Source organism: Aptenodytes patagonicus, chromosome 5, assembly GCF_965638725.1.
Source record: "Aptenodytes patagonicus chromosome 5, bAptPat1.pri.cur, whole genome shotgun sequence".
NCBI classification, from domain to species: Eukaryota; Metazoa; Chordata; class Aves; order Sphenisciformes; family Spheniscidae; genus Aptenodytes; species Aptenodytes patagonicus.
Window position 1 is genome coordinate 62068513 of NC_134953.1, and position 23265 is coordinate 62091777.

Genomic DNA, 23265 nt, shown 5'->3' on the forward strand with positions numbered 1-23265 from the left:
AAGCAGCAGGGAAGCGTGTCCTTGCTGGGGGGGTCCTACCTGCCCTCCCTGCCTGCCTGCCTCTGCAGGCAGGGAAACAACAGGGACGTGGCAGGATATGTGCCTTGGCACAGAATTTGGCCTGGTGGTGGTTTGCCAGCACACAGACGGAAGGCTGAGGTCAGATATAAGACCAAATAAAAGAAGACAAGTGGTTAGATACTTTCCTTGAGTAGCACACACTCTTCCCACCACCCGCGCCCCCAGCCGCCCTGCTCGGAGCTGATAGCATTGCCATCCCACCAGCCTGAGTTCCTGGGAAACCTTTCGTTTAATTCCTTGGTGATTTTTAATTAGACCAAGGGGGTGATTAACCAACATAATAATCTCTCACCCAACTCCAAATGCTCTCGTTACACTCATTTTACGAAGGTGGCGTTGCTGGTGCAGGAGACCAAAGCTGCTACGGTTCGGTGGCGGTACCGGGTGGGCGGGTGGCATGGCCAAACCCATCCTTCAGCCCTGAGCAGGCAGGGCAGGATCCGGCCCTGCCGGGGTAGCCCTGTTGGGATCTGCCAGGCGCCAGGATCTGTAGGCACAACATACACTGCGTCCCCTCGAAAAGGGTCTGTCTCAGCCCATGGAGCAGAGCTGGGGGGCAGGAAGAAAAAACAGGAGAAAAATGTTTAAAGTTATTTGTCACCAGTTTTCTCCCCTTCACACCGTTACCAGCTTTCGGGAGTCCTCCAGCCTTGGATCGGCTGGTTGTTTTCCTATCCCCCCCTCCCTCTCCTATTGCACTCCTCTGGTTTGTGAACGCTAGAGGCTCCCTCCTTCTGGTCTGCGAAAAAACTTTAGTTCCTGACTCTTTTTTTTTTTTTTTTAACTTCCCTCAGGAAAAAAATGTGGAGTTAATTATCTATGTAAAATGTCAGATGCAGGAAAGGGGCTGTGCTTACTTGGATATCCCATCCGAGGCGAAGTGACTGATTTTTTTTCCCCCTTCTTTTTTTTTTTTTTTTTTTTTTTTTCCTAAGGGGTGGAAAGGACCTCGCGAAATAAAAGTGCAGAAACAAGCCGGTGGCTCCCAGAGCGGCCGGGGCGGGCGCGGCGGGAGCCCCCAACGCAGCGCGGCGCGGAGCAGAGCGCGGAGCGCTGCCGAGCCCACCTGCCCCTGGGAGTCAGCATCGCCCGGCTCCTCACTCCGCACCTTTTCCCCCCGTGTACTGAGATCTTGATATATATATATATAATTTTTTTTTTTTTATCCCTCCCCCCGGCTTTTCCTCCAGGACTTTTCCACCGCCTTTGGGACACCCGCAAACTTCTCCCTCGCTCCCCCTTCCCTCCCGCCCCTCCTTTGCTGGTGATTTTGTGCTTGTTTTGTTTTTCCATTTTCTTTTTTTTTTCTTTTTTTTTTTCTTTCTTTTTTTTTTTTTTTTTTTTTTTTTTGGAAGACCCGCCTGCGTTTCGCCTTCCGTGCCCCACCGGAGAGGCCGGGAGCGGCTCCGGCAGCGCGGGCAGCACCTCCCCGGCGCACCGCGTGCGAGCCCGGCGGCGCGGCACGGCCCGGCTCGGCTCGGCGCGGCCCGGCTCGGCTCGGGCGCTCGCCCCCGATAATGCAGAGCTACAAGTACGATAAGGCGATCCCGCCGGAGAGCAAGAATGGGGGCAGCCCGGCGCTGAACAACAACCCGGCCAAGAGCAGCAGCAAGAAAGCCCTGCTCATCTGCCTCGACTTCCTCTGCCTCGTCATGGGTGAGCAGCCGCGGGGGCTCCGCGCCCCTTCCCTCCGCTCCGCTCCTCTCCCCTCCAAGCCCCCCTCATCCCCTCGGAGTCCCACTTGGGGAAAGTTTCGCGGAGGGAGGGCGGGCGGGCGGGCACAGCTCGGCCGTGCCCCGGCCGCGCCGCTTCCCAAACAAAAGCGGAGCGGGGCGCGGAGCGGGGCCGCCGGCCGAGGCGAGCCGGGGAGCGGGCGGCGGCGGTGCCGCGGGCCGGGCCGGGGAGCGCGGGGCCGGGCGGCGGGGAGCGCGTCCCGCCGGGGTCACAGCGGGGCTGGCGGGGAGGGGAGCGGGGCAGCCGGCTGTCCGCGCGGAGAGGTGGGCACAGCACCACCACCCCCGCCCCGATTTACTGATTATTATTTTATTTATTTATCGCTTCCCCCCGCTGCCGTGTCCTGACCGGGCGCTGGGGGGAAAGGAGGGAGGGTGGGGGGTGGGAGCAGCCCGGCCGCCGGCGGTACGCAGGGGGCACTGTGGGCTCGGGGATGCGCCCCGGCCCCGCGCCCCCGGAGGTGCCCCCCGGGCCGTGCCCCGCACCCCGCCGCCTGCCCGGCGCACGGCCAGCGGCACCTCGGTAGGCGCCAGGGCCAGCTCCAGGTGGAGGTAGTGCTCTACGGCTGCAGCGAACCGCGCCGCTTGGGTGTGCTTATATTATTGTTAATAATGAAAAAAAGAAACTCGTGCCACTCCAGTTACTTTGTGTTGCTCGGATGTCGGGTTTACCAGTGGTTCTGTCTTTCTTCCCTCTCCCCTTCTTGCACCAATGCAGGCATCTCGCTAAACTCATTTTTTTAAAAGATTGCTTTGAAGTGCTCTCAGGCATCCCGTAGTCGCTGGCAGAGGTCTTAGTTTGCTAGCCTGCTTGGCTTTTGGAAACGGTATGGCATGTAAGGAAACTGTCAACAGTCTGTCTCAAAAAGATGTTGCATGCCAAAACATCAACCGTTCAATTATGGCTGTAATGCTGAATATTTAATTGACAGACACAGGCAGGGGAAATCAACTGGCTTCCAACAAAGAGATTAATAACACAACAGCACGTGAGTTTAATACTCCAGACACCACAGTCTTTAAAACAATTGTTTCTGCTTAGAGCCCATTTTTTTAAAGACTGTCAGTTTGATTTAATTTTTATGTAGTTTATTGATCATCTGGTGTATATTACGAGGCACTAATACATTAAGAAGAGAGGCATGGTTTTCTCTTTATGTTCCCACAAGAATAGAGGCCAGTAAAGAAAGCTTCATCTTCTGGTATCTGGAAAAAATAAAAATACTTGATATTCCGTATATGAAACTAATATAAGTAGAAACATAACTAGCTTGACTTACCTCGCTTATTTAAACAGAAGGTTGGATTCCTAGTAAAACAGCTGCTAGGAGTCAGAACTTTAAACTTTTACTTATGCAAGTTTTCTTAACTTCGGGCATTCATGGCATGAGTAAGTGCTCTTTGAATGGGTAAAGGGTTTTTCTTCCCGTCTCTAGACTAAGGGTCCTAACTGCAAAAGCAGTTAGTTGACATGTGTTTTTCTACTTGTGATAGTCTGGGTAAACAGAACTTATCAAGCATCACTGGAAGGTATTGTTAGTGGGGAATAATGTGATACAGCAAAAACTGTGATTGTTGCTTTGTTTCACATTACTACAGGTGGAAATCAGAAAGTAAACACCAGAGTAGGTTTTTTGTGTGTGGTGGTTTTTTGGTGTTGCTTTTTTTTTTTTTTTTTTTTTTTTAGTGTGAGGAGCATTTAAAAGTAAGAGCATGAATTCAACAGCTTGAAGGAAATTTTAGATCTGGCTGATCACCGGCAGGTGAAATGTGTGCTTGGGGATGGGCTTTTCAAATACACCCAGACCAGTAGTATTGGACCTGCTGGTGGATGACTGGGCATGAGGTGCTGTGAAAGCCAGCTGCCCCACTCGCAGGAGGCTTGGCTTGCTCTTCTCTCTGCCTCTTGCTAGGGAAGACTAAGAGCTTATAGTTTCCAAGCACTTGATTCCCATTTTCTTCCTTCCTGAGCTTGTCAAAAAAATCCCCCAAACAAACAACCACTTTGAAGGTGGAAAAAAGGTGCTCTAGCTGAAGCCTGTAAAAGAAAGTTGGACAGATACAAGTTGATGGGTATCTACGCGTTCAGTAATGTGTAAGATAATGAGAAGCAGAATTGGGTGAAATGACTTGTTTTAAGGTGGAGGTACTCAGTAGAGGTCTTCTGCTGGTGCATGTAGGCACATGGCCAATGGCCTCCAGTGCAGTTAAACTGAGTTATGCCTCTTGAGCGGCTGCCCAAAGACGTTCAGAGTAGCAAGGAAACAGAAGGCTTTATCTCATTTGAGGACCACTTTAGGAAATATTAAAACCAGTCATTTGATTTGCAGAGGTCTGTGACGCTGCATTGGCTTCTGCTGCAGGCATTGCTGTAATTTTGACCTGAATCGGTTTTCTGGGGCGGGGGGGGAAATGAATAAACTATGGCTGAAATGTCTTTCAGAAATGACACACGTCAGCTCTCTGTGAGGTGGTAGATGCGTACAAACCCTTCTTTGTTTACATACAAATTTAAACAAATTACCCAGAAGACAGTTATCATAAACATCTAAGAAAGAATAAGTAAAGCAGAGCTATCAGGAGCTTCCTTCAGCTCTAATTTGGCGAGAGTCGTTAGAAAGATCCACTTTGTCTTTCATCGTTAAGTACAATGGTTATCTTGATGGTATATGCATAAGGGGAAGATCTGTATCTTCATTCCTTGGGGATCATGGGGAGCAAAGTTGTTGAGCCATTGGCAGAGGTGCGTGGCTGGTGGAGTAGGTTGGATGAAGATCCACTGAATCAGACCCCCCATTTCTCCTGCATTTCCAACTTGTGTTGGGTTGGAAGGGAGCTGAATATTTCCAAGTACCCCACTCTTCTAATGAGTTTACTTTGCACTGACAAATCCCTGGTTTCTTGCATGAACAAGAGGTTTCACCACCAACACTGTGAACTTCCCAGAAATTTCATGTCAGCGTTCAACTCGGTAAAAGAGGCAGAAAAGAACTGAGTGTGCATTTATTAGAGCGGGTCATCCGAGGGGGAAAAATAACTTTCTCCATCTGCTTCCTCCTCTCAGGAGGGCTCTGTTTAGAGAATTAGAAGATGCTTCCTGAAATTGTTAGGGCTGCAGATGAGCCCGGTGGTGTGGAAGAGTTCCTGCTGCCCTGTCCCTATCTCGCTGGTCACCGTGACACATCTGAAAATGTGATTGAGGAGCTCAGCTGGGGGGGGCCTGAAGTTGCCCCCGCTAAGCCAGTTGGTGGCTTCACGTTGGACAGCTGTGGGGAACTCTCTGAGCAGCAAAGTAAGAGGTGTGATGGGAGGACCTCACTCCACCTTCATCTGATCATCCTCAGCCCAATTGCAGCCCCATCCCTTTGCCAGGAGTTTCTTGCACCTTCTGCCTGGAGCATAGAGCCATTACTGGGGGGGACTGGTGTGACTCTGGTGGGGGCAGGTCCCACGGGGCAGCTTTCCTTGGTGCCCTGGGGTTTTGGTGCCCAGATGCAGCATTGCATGGAGCTGCTGCAACTAGCCACCACCTTTCTGCAGGAGACATGGGCCAGGTGGGGAAAAGTCCCTTGCCCTGACCGTTGAGGTGGGATATTTTGGAGGCTGACCCCACAGATGTAGCATCTAGGGTTAAATTTACTCCTCTCAGACCTGCTTTTCTTCCCTTGGCAGGGACTCCCCATGTTCAGCAAACTCTGAGCAGCCACCTGTGCTCTGCTGACAGTCGCTAAGTCGAGTGTTTAATCTCGGAAGAGGGGAAGGCTGTGTCAGCAAGGCTGATAGGGCAGATGAGAGTCTTCAGTAGCTTGTATTTGTGCAGCTTGCGCAGGTAGAACAGCTTCCAAAAAGTCCTGCTTGTGCTATAAAATAGAGGGATTTCATCTGGCATACCTGCTTCCTAGGCGCGTGGAAATCGGGTTTATGGGAGCATATGTTTCAGGCTGGTGAGATGTAAACTGCACATAATTTACTGCCCTTCTTATTTTTTGTCTCTAACTTAATTTTCTCTCTTCTGTCAATCCCAGTTAATCTGTACAACACAAGTTTTACTGCCTTTGGGAGGTTTTGAAGCAACAGATGGATAGGCCTCTTACGACCTTAATATCTCTTCGGCTTTCTCACAAATTTGGCATCTCCTCTTATGTAGTGAGCTTGATGCTAAAATGAACTTTGAAAGTAAATATTTATGTTAGCAGGACCTTGACATGTTTATGTAAGTGGGGATATAATCTTATAATTTGGGCTAACAGTTTAGATTACTCTTAACTTTCCTCTTCTGTGTACAAAATTGTGTCGTTGTCCAGCTTTCAGAAGCAAAAAGGGTTTGAGCTCTGCCCGCGGCCCTGTCGCTCCGTCATGAAAACCGGCGCAAACAGGCCTGGGATTGTCATTTAAGTGTAAGGAGTGGGAGGAATTAAAGATGAGGTTAGAGTTATTTGGATGCTGTAAAGTTTAATTTGATGAGCTAAGCAACTTTGCTTTGTTTGGGTTGCTTTTTTTATTATTATTTTTAAGACTATCCTGCCGTGCAGGGCTCCCTTGTTGTGTAGGTAACATCTTTCTCTACTGTCCTGAAGAAACTGCTGACCCAACCATTGCTTATTTTCGGCAAGGGACAACGAGATCGAACTGTACTAAACCAGCTGGGCAGTCCCAAGACCTTGGTGTTGTCTTCTCCATTGCCGCGTCTCCTCTGTGTTAGGGAGGACTGAGTCCATACCACGCTTGAGAAGCTGTGTGGGTGGAGAGTCATCATTGTGTTTTGAGCATCCCTAGATGGGGTTTGGTTGTTAATGTTTATGTATTGCTTATTTTAATACCTGTAGGATCTCTTGGCGGCAGCGAGCTCCCTGCGAGGCAACAGGGTCTGTCTCGGGGATGGCTGGTCTGGAAGTGCTTTGGCAAAGGCAGGTTTTCAGAGGTGGCATCTTGGCATGGGGGTCTGCGGTTGTATCCCACCATCATTTGGGAGTAAAGGAGATTTTTTTTTTTTTTTGAGCCTTGAAAAGCTTCTTATTAAACCAACAGTCAGCATCTAAGCATGATACCCATCCTTAGTTTTGACCCTCTCTTGAAAGACCAAAGGAGAATGACTAGAAGAAAGCACCAGAGAGAAGAGGTATTTTGGAGGTGTTTAAAATACACTTTTTTTGCGTTGGCTTTGTAAAAACCAAAAAAAACCTATCAAGAGCAGGTTATTAGTGACAATTATACTTGAGGTGTTAATTGCAGAACAAGGAAATGCTATACCAATGGCAGACCGAGTCCTCGGGGGTATAAATCTGCTGGCTTTCCCGAGTCAGTGGAATTTGGCCAGCCTGAAGATGTGTCTCCAGGAAAGCAGAATTACGTGCAACTGCTTCATGGCCAGAAGTGCTTTGAATCCTGTGTACCTGCTGCTGAGACAGGCAGGAGATGGGATCACAATTACAGTAGATGACATTTTTTTTCATTGTCTGTTTGTAGTGAGCACAGAAAATAATATAAACATCACTCAGATCAAACAGATTATTTTTATACCCTTTACATCTCAATTTAATATGCATGCCTTTCTTAGGCTGTTTTGGTCTGACTTTGTTTGTCTAGAGACAGGCTGATGGTATATCCTCCAGATGCATGTGCCTCCGTATACCGCCCAAAGATGGTTTGCATACCACAGTTGGGGAACCCGTGCTGCATGGGCACAGTCTTGCAAACCAGGGCTCCTCTTTAGTGCCTGCATCTGAGATAGGAAAGGTGTTTGCATGCCTCCATCTCTGTCTGACATGACTTAAAAGAGGGGAAAAAAGCCCCAGCTCTGCTCTTTCTAGCTTGCTCTGGCGAAGCAGACTCCGTCCTCTCCGTTTCATTCGTACAATGCTCCTGCTTCATCCATGGTAATCCAGAAGGGACCGTTGTGGTCGCCCAGTCTGCCTGCGCCTCAAACAAGGGCGTGACTGTTGAAGGCAGCATGGGGAAAGGCAGCAGCCTTCAAACCCTCCTATTCAGCGTCAGCGCAACCAGCGCTGGGAATGGTGGCTTCCCCCAGCCCCGTGCATCCCCAGGGGGCTGTGTCCTGGGAGGGGACGGGGGGACAGCAGGGAAACCACCTCCCCGGATGCGGCTTTCCCTCCTGTGCAGCAGGATGCCATTTGGGGTTTTAGTACGAGTGCTGTCATTTTTTTTTTCTTCTTTTTGTTCTGTCTTAGGGCCCTGGCTTCTGCAGTTGTGTTGGTTTTTTTGATAGGTCAGGTTTCATATTTTGGGGGGGGGGGGGGGGGGAAGGCTTGAAAATGAGAATCAAGTGAATGATAAAGCCTCAAAAAAAGAGGTAAATTAAAATAATCCAGCATTTATTCTGTAATGATAAAGTCTGAAGTCAGTTTTCTGAATACACTTAATGATTATTCTTTCTTTTTTCACTGGCTAGTGTAGCAGAGCTGTGGGACCCCTGGTACAGCAGAGGCTAAAGCAGCCCTCTGTGCTTCCTCCCCTTGCTAACATGGTGCTGCAGGCTGCACCGCTGCATGTGCAAGGGTCCTGCCTGTGCCCAGTCTTCGGTCTGGCTTTGCTGATACCTCTGCTGGGGGGGGTCTCGCCAAAAGCTGGGAAGAGGCTACTCTGTCCGTCACATCTCCTCGTGGATCAGCGTGGCCCCTTTCTCAGAAGGGCATTCGTATCCCTTTCAAAGCCATCCCATCTATCCCTGTTTTGCTCTTTCCCATGACATCTACCTTGGAGAAGCACTACCTGCTCCACAATTTTAGCAGGTGGAAAGCTCCTTAGTGCAGATTGGGTGTCTGTGTAGGGGGTAGTGTTGGAGCAGCTGTTGGAAAGTTATGCTCGAGAATCCCTCCTTGCCTTTTAGCTGCACGTGATGGTTTAGTTGTAACGGTGGGATCATGATCAGCAGAAGCTGCTCCTCGAGTTAGACCTGAGGAGGCAGAACATCACCAAAAAAGAGGAATTTGAAGTGTTTTCATATAGCTTTTGATGCAAACCATTGGAAAACTTGCCTTAAGCATAAGTTTGTTACCAAGACAATGTATTAACGAGTTTGAAAATGAGGTTTGTCCTGGCGGGTTTCTAAGTATCAGAAATTCCTATAAACTCTGTCTTTTCAAGTTGGTCACGTAAGTGGGCTTGTTTTTCACATGCATTGGATGTTTTGGAGGCAGAGGGTTGAAAACCGACTCTCCGCATCAAGTAAACGTTATAAGCAGAACATGTAATTTAAATCCAGAGCGTCTGATGCTCTGAAAATGCCTGTGCTCTTTATGCTGTGTGTTCTTGTTCCAGCATTGCCTGTAGCTCGCACCCATATATGATCTTGTCTTATCTGAACATATGGTGCTCTCAGTCAGGAGCTACAGGGCTAGGCTGGGGCTGCCAGCCAAAGCCCAAATGAAGCTGCAGTTGGTCTGACAATGCTGGTGACACTGAATCAGTGGGAGAGTCTTAATAATCCTCTAGTACTTTTCTATAATTTTTCATCCCTTGCCCAAAAAGACATGAAAGCTCTGTTGACCATAGCACAGAGAAGCTTGGGAGGTGCTCCAGCCTTTCTGATAACACATATCAGTAGGCTTAGCCTACAGTGCCTGAGAGACACAGCAAATTAAGGCTGGATTGGCATTGCTGGGCTAACCCAGACCTTGCCCTGAACACCAAAGGTAGCTGTGGCATGGAGGTGTCCTTCGCTGCTTTGGGAGTTTGCAGACGGCAGGCTGTACCTCTTGGAGCTGCTTCACCTTTGCTGGTTGGAGGAGCTGAGAACAGCGTGGTTCTTCCTTCCCCGGGTTTAAGCAGAAAAAGTGAAAGTTAGTGGTTTCGGGCAGGCATCCCTCTTGAAACAAATGATGCTCCCCCTCAGAGCTCGCTTCTCCCAGCAATGTCAGGGTTGTAGCTTGCTGCTGTGCAAAGGAGGCGACAAGCTGCATGGCATCCTGCAATGAGCTGTCACCTGGTTTTACTGTAAATTAGTGAGAATGACAGCCATTTTTGAAGGCTTTTACAGCAGTGCCCCTGTGTCTGATCATGCACGTACTGGAGACAGGCACTGCATGCAGATATTAATTGCATTGCTGTTAATTCAGCATGTGCTTATGCAAAGCAGAGACATTATTGCATGCCTCAATGTCCAGCCACTGCATTTGAAAGCCGATGTGCCAAATGGGTTCTGGGCTTCCTGTCTTCTTGATGCTCAGCAAGTTATTTATGACCTCTGTTTTGGGGTGGTGTGATGGGCCTTTCTTTAAGCCTGGCTGCAAGGCTCAGCTTGAGGCTGGCTGGAGCGAGCAGCCAGCCCAGCCCTGGTTATCGTTCCCACCGATGTTGACAGCGAGGTCTTTGCTCTGGTCTTTGTAGCGGCGCAGCGGCTGTGGCAACCGATCCCACACCCCAAGCATTTTGAGGGCTTCCAAGGCTTTTCTGCAAAGCCCACCACTCTTTAAAATGTTAGTTTCCAAAGGGAGTGTCGGAAATAGCGTGGCAAAATGCTGATAAGCAGGTCTGGTCAGTGAACACTGGGTGCATTTATGTTCTGAGTGGTGCTCATGGAGTAATTTTGGATGGACGGTAAGTTGATGGCAGGCAGCAAAACTCCTTTGAAGTCGATAGCTGTGAATCAGTTTGGTGTTAGCAGGTATCTGAAGCTGCTCTTTGATCACTGATCAGATGGCCCTTGCTTTTTGGGGAGCTGCTTCTCCCTTTGATTCCTGGATTGCAGCCCAGCCAAAGCCCCACAGGAGTCCTGTGCCAGGATTTGAGCCCTGCTGCCCTTGGTCCTGCCCAGGCACATTGCGGGGAAGGCTTGTGCCTCTGGGAATTCCTAATCTAAGGAGACGGGGAGCATGAAGGAGCATCACCTTTGTGTGTGGGCAGGGAGCTGGAGCCCGGGGAGGGTGAGAGCACACTTTGAAGGCAGTATTTCCAGTATGGATGCACCCAGGTGCCCAGTGGGGTTTTCAGAGCTACCTCTAATTCCTAACAATTTCAGTGAAGCTGCAAACTTCAGTGCTTCTGCCAGGCCATCGCCTGCCTCCCAAGGTATCTTTTGAAATCAGATCCTCAGCGAAGTGCAACTGTGGAGGAAGTCTGTGGCTCCCAGGGCTTGGGCTGAAGCGTGTTCCTAGGACATGTGTGCACCTGTCCCAGAGCTTCCTGCCTCAATTCCTGTGAAAGCTTCCCCGGGTGGCTCTGTTCCCATGTTCCGTGTTCTGCAGAAAAGGGAAACGACCTCGCATCACCCGTTGCAGCGGGAACCAGCTTGTCTGTTCCCAAAATAAGAGCTGAAGTTTTTCTGGTTAAGGTTATAGGGGGAAAGGTGCACTAAGACATTATCAGTTGATAATACATAACACAAATGGCTAATTCTCAAAGGACAGGCTTGGAGGGACGTTAGCCTACTGATACTTGCCAAGCTAAGAAAAATTTCCCTTTGCTGCCTGACTACAAGAGGCTATGCTTTCACTAGAGGCCTGGGGTTTTTTTTTCTTATTTATTCTTATCAAAGTTTGCAGCATCAGTGACTATCTCATCAAACAATTCCATATTTTTTCCCCATAATCTGGGACGGATATTTTTTCATCTAGCACTCCTTATTTCTTGACCATCCCTGCAGCTTTAGCATGCAGCTGTCATTCTGCTGCAGCTCCCACAAAGCGGCTGAAAACCAAGGTAACAGCAACATTTTGAGTGAAGGGGATGAAATGTGGAATAGGTTCAGCGTATTTCTTTGTCATTGTTGGAGTCCTATTCAGTCTGGAGCTGAATAGGAGGCTGATTAGCATGTGGAAGCATTTCTAAAGCATTGGGCTGTGAGGGTTGGGTGTTTTGTTTTTTTGGTGTTTTTTTTTTTTTTTTCCTTAAAGGAGAAGTTTTGTGGCATTTATTTTTCTGACTGAGCTGGCATGAATCTTTGTCAAATGCAAAACCCATGGAAAAGTAAAATAGCGTTTTAGAGAAATCCTGTTTTGATAAATCACCACATGCATGGGCACAAAAAAGTTTTTTCTAGTGCCTAAAGCTCTGAGAGCTACTGCAGGGTCTAGGGATGCAGTGTGTTTAAAACAGCTAGACAAGTGGGATAGAGTTAGGGACTCATCTGGATTGTGGATATAACAACAGGGACTTTGCTTTTGCTCTTGCTGAAGTTGTCTGCAAAAGTGGGTCTTGCTTTATGAACGCAGGATTGGGCCCACAGTCTGAAAATCCACCTGCTTAAATGCTCAGCGTTTTGCTTTCACAGAGAAAGACATAATGCTGAGGTTGATTAAAAAGCTAACTGCAAGTGAAAAACAACTTTTCCCCAATGAAATAGCTTCAAGTCCTGGGCCTGAGGCTGGTTTCAGAGTAGAGGGTTGATTTTTCCCTTTGGTGTTGGGGCGAGGTGCAGGGCTGGCATTCCCATTACAGTCTCTTGCTGCAAGATCTGCCATGTTTTGCTCCGAGTGGTAACTGAAATTACTGCCTTGGTACTATTTGTGGGTCTCAGGTGGGTCTGTGCTAGACCAGAGGTCCTGGCATGGGACTACCATATCTCCTGCCCTTTGCGGGATTGTGGGATTTTGGGGTGCTTGCAAACCCCAAGGGAGATGGGGGACCCCGTTGCATGCCAAGGGCTGTATGGATGTAGCACACTTGTGTCCCTGAGCTTGCAGACGGTGGGCAGTCAAGGAAAATGCATTTAATTTCTGGGTGCAATGAGTGATGGACTTGAGGTTGCATGGAAAGCTCATGGCAACAGTTGGAGTCGAACCCTCTTGGTGATGCATGTATGGACCAGACCCCGTGCCTGGTTTTCTTCGATGCCTTGTCTAGTTTTCTTTCAATTATTCCAGTTTAAGAGAAAAAACCTGCCTCTCCAGCTCACTGGTGTGCTGTGCCTTAATGTAGGCTGTTGAAGGCTGATTAAAGCTATTGTTTAATTAAGGAGAACTTAGCTCCTCTCTTCACAATTCACGATTAAAGGATCGTTTGAAGTAATTCTGCAATACTTTTTTTTTTTTTTTTTAGTCTCCCCTCTCTCCTTTAACCTGAAGAAAGTTCCTAGCACTGTACGTGCCCCAGCACTGAGGTTTTGAACACTATTACAGGACCGCAAACCTGCTGGCGAATCTGGCTGCTGCCAAAGGCATCTGAACATTAAAAAACCCTGCAGAGGGGTGGGAGGGAGTTCAATCTCAGGATACGCTGATCTGGAAAGGGAATCCAAACAAAGAGGCTTTTCAGCAGAGGCTGAGCCTTGGCTTCTCTCAAGGGCAGTTTGGGCTTGGGGAAGTATCCGGGAGGCGGCGAGCGGAGCAGGAGTACGAGCTGGATGCCGTGCGGTGTAAGGTTTCCCAGCACAGCGCGGTTTTGTATTACAGGCTGGGGAACTGGCTGTAAGCGCTCCTCTCTTTTTCTTTTTCTTTTTTTCCCTCCTTTTATTTCTGTTGGAAACAAAGGAGAGGTTTAGGCTTTTTTTTTTTTTTTTTTTAAATAAAGGAAAAATGAAGGTTCCCATCCCCTGCCCCACCTCCCCTGCAGGTTTGGCAATGCCTCTCGCTGTCGATGCTGGAGGGGGACCCGTTGGTGTCTCCGACCTGGAGAAACCCTTTGCTGGGTCCCACACCAGCCTCATAGGGGCATTTTATTTTGCTCAGAAAGCACAGCCTGCTCACAGGCTCACCGAGGGCAGTCTGGTAGGAGCCCAGGGTGCTGGGGGGGACAGGCACCTCCTAAAGAAGGGCCTGGCTCAGATAAGGAGAAGTGAAATGAGATGGATGCTGGGGCACCTTCTTCACAGCAGGAGGGATGCAAAGTGGGGTGTGTGTCTGCTGGGACCCCTGTTCCCACGGCAGCCCTGTCCCCCACAGTGGCACCTCCGAGTGCTACCATGCTCTTGAGAAGTGCCAGGAAGAGCTGAGCAGGGAGGAGGTGCTACCAACCATCCCAACCAAACAGTTGGGTTTTTTTATAGGCACCAGATGGTTTTAATAGAGGAAAGCTGAACTTCTTATGACCCTTCCCCACAGACGTTGTTTGTTGTTTTGTAATTGTGGCCAGGACAAAACCATGTCCCAGAACCTGCAGTGAGTGTGAGAGCTTGGTGCCTGGTGCCTTCTTCTCCCACTCCACCATGAGCGCCCCCCACTGCCCCCGTGCTTCTCTGCCTGCCCTGCCTCCAAATTACCCAGGAGAAGCTGCTGGGCATGAAAGACTTGAGGCTTTCCACTGATCCCTGGTTAAGGAGATTAGCAAGAGTACAAATTGGAGAAAACCGAAACATCTAAAAGCAAAGCGCAAGGAAGCAATAAAATGTCAGGCCATGTTTTCCCTTGTAGTTGATTAAAAATTTTCCTGATAAGCAAGAAAGCTTTCATGGCTGGACAAGACCTGTATTGTGTCAAATGCAGTGAAAGGTTTATTAGAAGGATAAAGTGGTCCGAGTGTTGGGTTCTGCTCGCAGCCCTTCTGGCATTGAGTTATCCCCCAGGGCTGAAGGCATTTTGCAATGGTATGGGAGCAAGAAGTGTGATGGAGAAACCATTTTTCCTATGGAGAGAGGAAAATGTATGGAAATGGGGGTGTCTGGAGGGGTGAGTGGGAGACATGGGTGTCTGCGTGCTGAACAACTGTCAGAAAAATTAACATAGAAACTGGCTGTTGGGGAGAGCTGTATGACAAAGGTAAAGGAAGAAGAGCAAAAGCCATCAAATTACTGCTAATGAGGCTCTCTGGGTGTTATACGTATATCCATAATGCATCCAAATCCATAATTGAGTGCATAGTTGTCCTGTGGCTGGTACCTTTGGGAGCAGTGTTACATCAAGGCTGACCATTTCTGTAAGTTCCTTCTTGCTGCCCCTGTTTACAGTCTTGTTTCTGCCCAGGAGCATCAAACCTCCCGTAAATCTGAAATCATGCCCATCTCATGTGCTATTCATTTCGTGGTGGCTCTGGGGACAGAAGGCCACCGAAATGCTGCAGACTAGGGGGAGGAGAAGTCCAGTGGACTTGCCTTGGCTTTTGGAAAGTAGAAAGTCAAGTAGAAGAAGGAAATGAAGGCTGGGTCTCCTGCTCTCCATGGGAAAGCCAATGGTGGTGGCAAACCAGCCTGCTTGGAGATCTGCTCCAAGTCAGTGCCAAGATGCTCCACTGGGCCCATGGTTTTCCCTTAGCTTGAGAAATCGGTGCCTGCGTTTCTGTTTGGGGATCAAACACAAGACAAGAATGAAAAAGCAGGAAAACAAAAGGTTCATTTCCGTGCCGTTGTGTTTGACTTCCCAAGGTTTTAAGTGCCAAGGGCTGCATTGGGAGCCAGCTGGCTGCAAAGGAATGCAGATCTCAAGTAAGAGAAGAAGGCCGCTTTTTTTTTTGTCTGAGGATCCAATAACTGCTATATTTTTCTGCAGGAGACGCAGCTTTGTATACATTTCCGCCCCCCCCCCCCCCCCCCCCCCCCAAGATGAATTATGATTTTTAGATACCTGCTTCCTCAACTTCTCCAGCTGCTGTTAAAGCTCTTGCTGTTACTGTTTTACTACCTGTAGGAGTAAGAGGGTACAAACGGCAGGAATGGCAAATATGGAGTGCAAATTGTACCTCAATTTTAGAGTTTTTCTCCTTGGAGCAGAAAAGCATCTGCTTTTTTCCCATCATATGAAGGCAAAATACAGTAGGTGGCTCAACTTGCAAGCCCTTGGCCCATGCACTAAGGGATGCACGTGTCCCTGCAGATGCTGGTGCACAAAGACAGCAGGATCAGGCCCACCAGTGTGTGTCCTGGGAACAGGCTGGACAATCCCAATTTTGCTGCCGAAACCTTACTTGTACAATAACTTGAAAAGAGGGGAAAAAAAGGCCAGCTTAAAAAAAAAAATAAAGCATGTGATATTTGGCATGCCAGTTGTATAAATCTCAACATTAGCTACCTGTGAATCATCCAGCAGCATGTTAATTGGTACCCCTTGGTAGATGAGGATTTGGCATCAGGTCTGCATGTAATTACAAACCACACACAGAAGGACACAGGCAACTAATGAACTCCTGCCAAACTCCAGCTCTGCTTCTGTGGCTTTTGAAGTTTGCTGGTCTTTCAGCATTTTGTATAGTAAGCACTGAAAGGCATCAAATCACTCCTTTGACAGCGTTTAGAAAGGGTTGGTTTGTTGAATAACTGAGTCCCTCCAAACTCCCATCTGAGGCGCCTTTCTCAACGGAGCAGTAAATAGGCTGGAAATAGAGGACACCCCCTACGAGCTCCTGAGCTCCTGCCTCGCTGACAGGAGCCAGCAGGCTCCGGTTGCCACGATGGGCTGCAAGAAAAGAAACTATTTCCATTTAAAAATCCTTCAGAACAACCCCACTGATGGTACAGGCTTTTTCCCAAGCATCAAAGAACTTAAAACACAGGCTGTGCAAAGTGGGTTGCAGTGTGTTTGCATGTGTCTGCAGTTACACTGGTGTTATGAGGGAGGTGGTAAAAGGGTTTTTGCAGGGTTTCTGCCCTGTTGGGAGGGCAGGTTTTCGTGATGCTGGATTTGAAGGCTCGTGGCGCTCTTCTGCGGATCGGATTTGAGCCCGAGTCCTTCTCCTCCTCTTTTCATGTCTGAGGTGACAGAGGGAGTTGTTGTTGAGATAAAAACAATTTCCATGAAAACCTGCAATTTTCAGACAAACATACCAGGCAGGTTTCATGGCAGTACCATGGTGAAGAGGAATAATGCAACTTGGCATGAAGCCCTTGGAAACAAAAAAAAGGGGGGGGTGTGGGGGGAGGAACAGAAGAGCCTTTGTCAAAATTAACCGCAATAAAGAAAAAGGGACTGCTATTCCCTTGGGCTTCTTTAACCTTTTTTCCCCAATTTATTCACACGTTCCTTGACATCAGGGCACCGCATTGTTATGGGGGGCTGGAAAGGGAAATTGGGAGTCATCCATTTTTTGTTTTAAAGAGCACAGTACATGTTGTGTCCCTTGAGCCAGTGTGAATAGAGACTTGGCTGTTGCCTGTGCCGACCCGATTTATACCGTCCCCTAAGGAAACAGGGCTATGAAATGTCACCTGGCTGCAAAATGCAGCCGTCGTGGTGAGGTTTGGGCTGTGCGTGGGAAAGGCGCTGTTATGACATCGGGTGTGACAAGGTGGACGTGCCTGCAGTGGCTAGCCCCTGTGCCAGTGGTGGCCCTGTGCTTCCAGAAGAGGGTGGTGAAAATTTAGGTGTTGCTATGACACTGCTGCATCACCTGGACTTGCAGACTATACAGTTTCTTAGGGGAACAAAAAGCACCCAGAAGTCTGAGATGGTGTGCAGCATGGAACCATGATGTCCCAAAAAAATCTCCATTTAGCTTTTGGGGACCCAGATAATTCACAGGGTCTTGTCCAGGGGAAGGTGGGTCAGGGTAGGTAATTCATCCCGTCCTTGCAAGCAGCATGGGGTGGGCAGCTCTGTCACTGTGGGTGACGGCTTGCCACCAAAGTATCCCATTCCCAGCTGCTTTTCACCAAAGTAACTCAAACTTCTGTGGGCAGCGCGGTGGCAGCACAGCCAAGGCAGTAGCGGTCACACCTCTGCTTTCCCCTGCAAAGTCTGCCTCCCCATAATACAAAGCTATTTTAATTGAGCATGATTTTTTTTTTTAATATTACCTGGGTACCAGCGCAATCTCAGTCATATCATGTATTGTTATACATTAGGATGCCACTCTATGCAGTAACTGCAGTCAAAATACAGATGAGGGAGAAAAGAGATAATCTTACACCTTTTTAACCCATTGATGAATAGGCAAAGCCTTACTGAGCTCTGCTCTAGGGACCACTGAGATCAAACCCCCATCGCTTGAAGTGCCTTTGGATCATTTCCACCCATGCTCATGGTTTTTTGCCTTTCTTTCAGCACTCTGTACCGTGCATTATATCCTGGAAACTCTACCAAATCTTGACTACTGAGGGGGAAAAGTTTCATTTCCAGTTAATCAAGGGAGTTGTGTAATACTATTTTCTCCTGGGGAACTTCCAGAAAAAAGAAAGGGGGCGGGGGGGGGGAAGGGGAGGTATTATATAAAGCAAGTATATTAAGAGGAAATAAATTATGAATTAAAAGTGATTAGTGAACTTTTAAGGAAGAGGTCAGAAGTGCCTTTTGGACTACAAACTTTTTAAGCTTTCAGTGCTTGTATTTGGTTACAGAGTTATAACCCGGCCTTATTTGTGCAGGTGGCGGCTGCTTCAAATCCGAAGGATTTTGCATTTACAATAGGTACATTGACAGAACTGGGTCAGAAAGCTACTTGCGGCAGGCTTCAGCGCTGTGGACACAGGCTTTGCCTCCTCGTGCACAGGGGCAGTTGCTCCCAAAAACGTGCTTAATTACAGCTGCAGTGCCTGGCTGGGATGCTCTGGGAAAGGGGAAAGGAAGCTTGGGAAGTTCAGCAGATGAATTATTTCTTTTTTAAGAGACCTGATGTTGACCAGGTGAACTGGCTTTATTTTTTGCTTCAAAAGCTTTGTGTCTTTGCTGATTTTAAAAATAATTGAGAGAATTCTGTCAATTGCGTTGGCTGCCATTTTATATTTCGACTTGGTCTTGTTAGGGTTCAGCATGGCTGTGCAAAGAGAAGGGGTCAGGGCTTATACATGGTGGTGTTTGGGGGCAGTAAGCTGAGATAAGGAGTCTCTGCTTGATATTTTATATATTAAAACAACACCTACAGCCCACAAAACTTTCCTCTTGAATAGAGGTTGATGGAGTGGAGCAGATTTGTTGTTATATGGGGAAATATTAGGGTTCACTCAGCCAGTGTGTGCCAGTGGGATGACGTGGATGAAGGGGAGCAGCAGCTCTGCTCACCCTTACATTGGTTTGGAAGAAAGCTCCTAGATTTCCCCCAAAGAAATGGGATGTCATACCCCTTTCCTGCAGCATGAGTATTGCTGGGACCGGGCAGTGGTCCGAACCCTTCCTCGAAGGCAGAGCCCCGAGGAGTCGTGGCAAGGCAGGGCTCGTTCCAAACCCTGCTGACCAGCAGAGTAAACCGTGTTCGCTTCGTTTGTAATTGAAAACATAATAGTCGCCACAGTGTATTTTTCACATGATCCATTTGCCCTGAGTATTGCAGAGTTCACAGACACATTTTTAACTTTTTTTTTCTCCCTCTATTCAAGCTGGGTCATCCTAGGTCAGACTTCTCTCATCTGTGAGACCTTCCAAAGCACTTGGATGTATAGAGGTGCCTCAAAAGATGCTGATGCGTTGGGGTTTTCACGTATCACATTGTCTAGAGCAAGGAATAAAATGTGAAATGATGGCTTTGTTTCCATCATGTTTGACTGGAGCTGGCTCTGGGTTCCCGTTGATAATGTCTTTTATATTCAGCCTTTCCAACTTTTGCTGGTCGGCCAGTCTGGCTTAAATCTGTTTTACCCCACAAATGTGGAATTTTATATGCATCTAGGTATTGTGGCTTGGATAAGACCTTTTGTTCTTATTAATGCATTTTTTAGGTATTAAAAATATATGTGCACTTTAATATAAAGCTCTTTTAATACATCAGCTTATGCCAAACTCCCAGGAGGAACAACTTAACACACTCCTTAGAACTCCCTTCTCCTCTTTCTTCCTTTGTACGTGGTGTTTACCTCTAGAAATAGGTAACAGGTACTCTCTAAAAGAGCAGTATTTCTCTCAGCAAAACCAATGGCAGCACTCCAGTTCATCTGTAGCTCTTGGAGCACAGGGCTGGCACATCATGCTCCGGCTGCATGAGGAAGCGTTTCTACCGAAATTTCAAATACGGAGGAATTTGCAGTGCGTGAGAATAATTTGACATTTGGTTTAAAGTATCTGTGACCAAGAGCTTTTCTATAATATTCTCCCAGGATGGTTGGGTCAATAAGCATGCGCCAGGTTGCACGGGGCTGTATTTACTGCAAAGGATGGGTATGTCTCTGGATGATGGGTTTGGGCAGCTTGGGGTCATCAGTGTTATAGGGTTGTCCATATAGAAAATGAATATTCTTGGTTTTCTTCTTGTTTGCTATTGCACTAGCAGGCATGAGAAGGCATTTTGCCCAGTGTTCTTGAATAACCAGTTCTTACTGAAAAACCAAACAAAAACCCACCCAAATTAAAAACTCAGAAAATATCATCATCTAGGTCAAAATGAACCTGTGTCTGCTCACTAAGAAGTCTCCTGGACTCTGTAGCAGCTGGTGGACCTAAAAATGGTGAGGTTTACATTGAAGTTCCTATGATTTGGCTGAAATATAACTAATAATAATAAAGTGGACTGAAATGTCACCCTCTTGATAGGAAGGACACCAGACAGATTAATATAGGTAGGTGCAAAGGTTAGTGTGAGTTACATGGGAGAACCTACAGCAAGTAGAAAATGAACTAGTATCTTGGGTTTTGTAGAAATCAACCTGTTGTGCCCTAGGACTCTTCCAAACAGGTCAAATCAGAGAAATGCAATATATGCTGATCCTTGTTTATAGGTTCTTTAGGACTCTAAAGCAGGTACCTGTTCTACAGTAAAGTCTAGAGTTTGTGTGTTTAGAGAATTGTCTATCCTTATGTGTCTGTGTAGCTGAAAGTAGTGGAACTGTAATAGAGTTGAATGGGAATCTGTTTTGCAAACACAGATATTAGATGTGTTTCCAAAATACAGGCAGATGCACAGAGCAGTCTTCTGGACTGCTGGAACCAAGGTGAAGAACAATTAAGACTGAGCAGGTAATAAAATACAGAGTTGAAAGTACTCTGTATTTCTGATGTTAGCCCAGTTATCTCTTGCGAATATATGGACATCGAATATCCAGATTCAGTCAAAACCCATTGGGAAGGAGGTACCCCACTGACGCTTTCCAGACCTTTGAAAATCCCAACATAATGGCCCAATCCAGCCTGCAGCGGGGTCCTTCCTTTGGCTACCTCTGGGCTGTGGATCAGGTCCCTTGAGATTATTTCTCGGTTGACCAAGCTCACACCCCATCTTCCCCCACCCATTTTGTTGGTGCTGGTGCAGAATCAGGCTCTATTGTGATTGTCAGCATATGCCTGATATGATGGAAATGTGGAAATACTTCTATTCTTTGTGTTATTAAATTTTATCTCTGTGTGTGTGGCTGGCTTCAAGAGTTGTTCACTCTTGCAGCAGCTGCCAAAGCTGATCTGCAGTGCTGCAATTCTTCTTTAAAAGTTGGGAAGCCCACTTTTAAAGCCCAAATAAAAGCCTACTGTAGGCTAATCTAGTTTGTATGCATTTTAAAACATTCACAAATGTTGTAAACCAAATCAGGTTTCTATGTATCCAAGATCAGCCACTAAGTACTTCAAATAGAAAGCCTGTCACTTGTAGGTAGCCAAATATTTACAGAGTGTGTCTTGAATAAGGAATTAGATGCTCTGCTCAGCCCTGCCAAATTATTTAATGATCTTTTTCACTTATTAAGATAGATGTCTAATCTACCGAAACCTTAAAAACACACCCAGGGCCTGGACACTGGCAGCCAAACACATCAGAGTGCTTGTTAGAAATTACAGTTGCTTTGTTGAGATAGCCAGCAACATCCCACTGACCTGCAATGTTGAAAGAAGAAAGGTTTACTGGAAAAAAATCCAACCTCTGTCAAAACCAAACATTAAACACCATCGTGGTCTTTTTTTTTTTTTTAGTTTACTGCAAAGGTGAAGGTTGGGCTGGGAAGATGAGAGCTGCATGGGTGGGTCACTGCAGAAATGCCTCTTCCCCTCCCGCCCCCTCTGCAGCTTTTCCGATGGGTGGCCAATGAAAGCTTATCCCCTGTTTTAATTTTATTTCCCCCCCCCCCCCCCCATTAAATCTGCACAAGTGTTAACTTTTCAAAGACTCTGAGATTCAAAGTGCTGTATCCAACACAGCCCTTTTTTCTTCTGCCTTTGATTTTTATGCACATTTCAAGCTGGTCAGAGAGTACATGTGGGTTTTGCAAGGGATTTTGTTTAGACTTGGTGGTAGGGTTTTAGCTTTCATGCTGCCAGCTTTCCCAGGATTATTGTCTATTAATTGCCTCTTAATAAAGGTGCTAACTAAGGAAAGGAATATTTTTACCTTCATCAAGTTTGGAAATCTAGCATTGGTTTTATTAAATGGAAAGACAAATAAATTTAAACCCTGCACTGAGATATCTTAGCGTAGGACACCAGCGGTTAGAGGTCACCAAGTCACTTGGACTTCCTCCCAACAAAAGCAACATCATTTTTCAGTGTCCAGCCTCACAGTGTCCTGTGGTGCCTCACACAATTCGTTAGTGTCCACACCTGCTCTGTGCTGCTCGGAGTGGGGCCGAGCCACTTTCCACACCATGGACCCCATGGCAAAACTCCTGTGGGCTTGGATGGGGCAGGATCAGCCCCCAAGAGATTTCTATTATGCTCATGGTTTGGAGCCCTGTTTGATCTCCTACAGCATAGTTAGATAAAAGCGTGTGGTTGGAATTTCCTTGTTCTGTTATTAAAGCAAAAAAATCCCCTTTATATAAGGAAAAAACCCCTTTCCTTCACCTTGTAAAGGATGTTACAGTTCAGAAGGTAATCTCAGCTCCATTTACCTTTTTTGCATTGGAATAAGCAAATCCCTTTGTTCTGTGCTTTAGCTTCCTCTATCTGTGAGATGGGGATAACTACTTCTCTGGTTGCACAGTCCTATATGGATGCGCCAGGGTTGCCTCCATGCCTTAGAGTATGGTTCACAGGCTGCTGTGTAATTTCTCAGCATGGAGATAACAGTATTAAGGAGCATGTGAGGCCCTTCTAAAGTGTTACTAAAGATTTTTGCAGTAGGTCTGTACACGTAGGTGAGTCGTAGCCACAGACAGAATGGCTGAATAGGACCATTTTTGGAGAAGAGTGACCATCCCCAAAATCAGTGTAATTTTTTGCCTGCCATGTATGTCTATCACTCACTTCAGTGCAAGTTACCATTCGTTACCATTTTCTGAAATGTACCTCTTGTATTCTCAATAGTTTTGTACCGTGGGTAGGGATGGGAAGTGGTGGAGGTTGAAAACTTAGCACCTTTACGGGGTTCAGCTGTTGAATTTGTAGATGCATCCCTGGCTGCAGTGATTTGTATAATCTGAGTTTCCTATTAAAACACTGAATTGGAGAGGTAGACTGGGGCAGAAGAGCTGATGAGGCCAGGTGTACCATCTTCATGGTACAACCCTATGCTGCTTGCCTTCCATTTCCAAGAGCGTGTGGGCTGTAGCCCCACTTCTGGATACCTTTGCCTCCAGCAGATCTCCTAGTGTGAATAATGTCTCTGTGGTGTTTTGCTGAGGGATCCCAAAGGCATCTCTCTCAGCATTTAATTTTCTGTCTTCTTCCAGACTTCCCTCTCTAGTGTTTTTCTGCAAAACCCATTCTCTGGTTGCCTTTTGGCACCGCTACAGGCTTCTCCGTGCTGGAACCCCCTTGCCAAAAAAAATGTGGGTGGTGACCTA

General features: G+C 47.2%; 1 protein-coding gene across 1 annotated transcript in view; it reads left to right on the forward strand.

Moving 5' to 3' along the window:
• The first annotated feature begins 1560 nt into the window (after nucleotides 1-1560).
• Nucleotides 1561-23265, forward strand: part of PLPP3 (phospholipid phosphatase 3) — a 45634-nt gene continuing 23929 nt past the window's right edge. Inside the window, exon 1 of the mRNA XM_076340136.1 lies at nucleotides 1561-1737. Within this exon, the coding sequence (XP_076196251.1) occupies nucleotides 1599-1737 (139 nt within the window). The 5' untranslated portion in view covers nucleotides 1561-1598. The remainder of the gene's footprint in view (nucleotides 1738-23265) is intronic.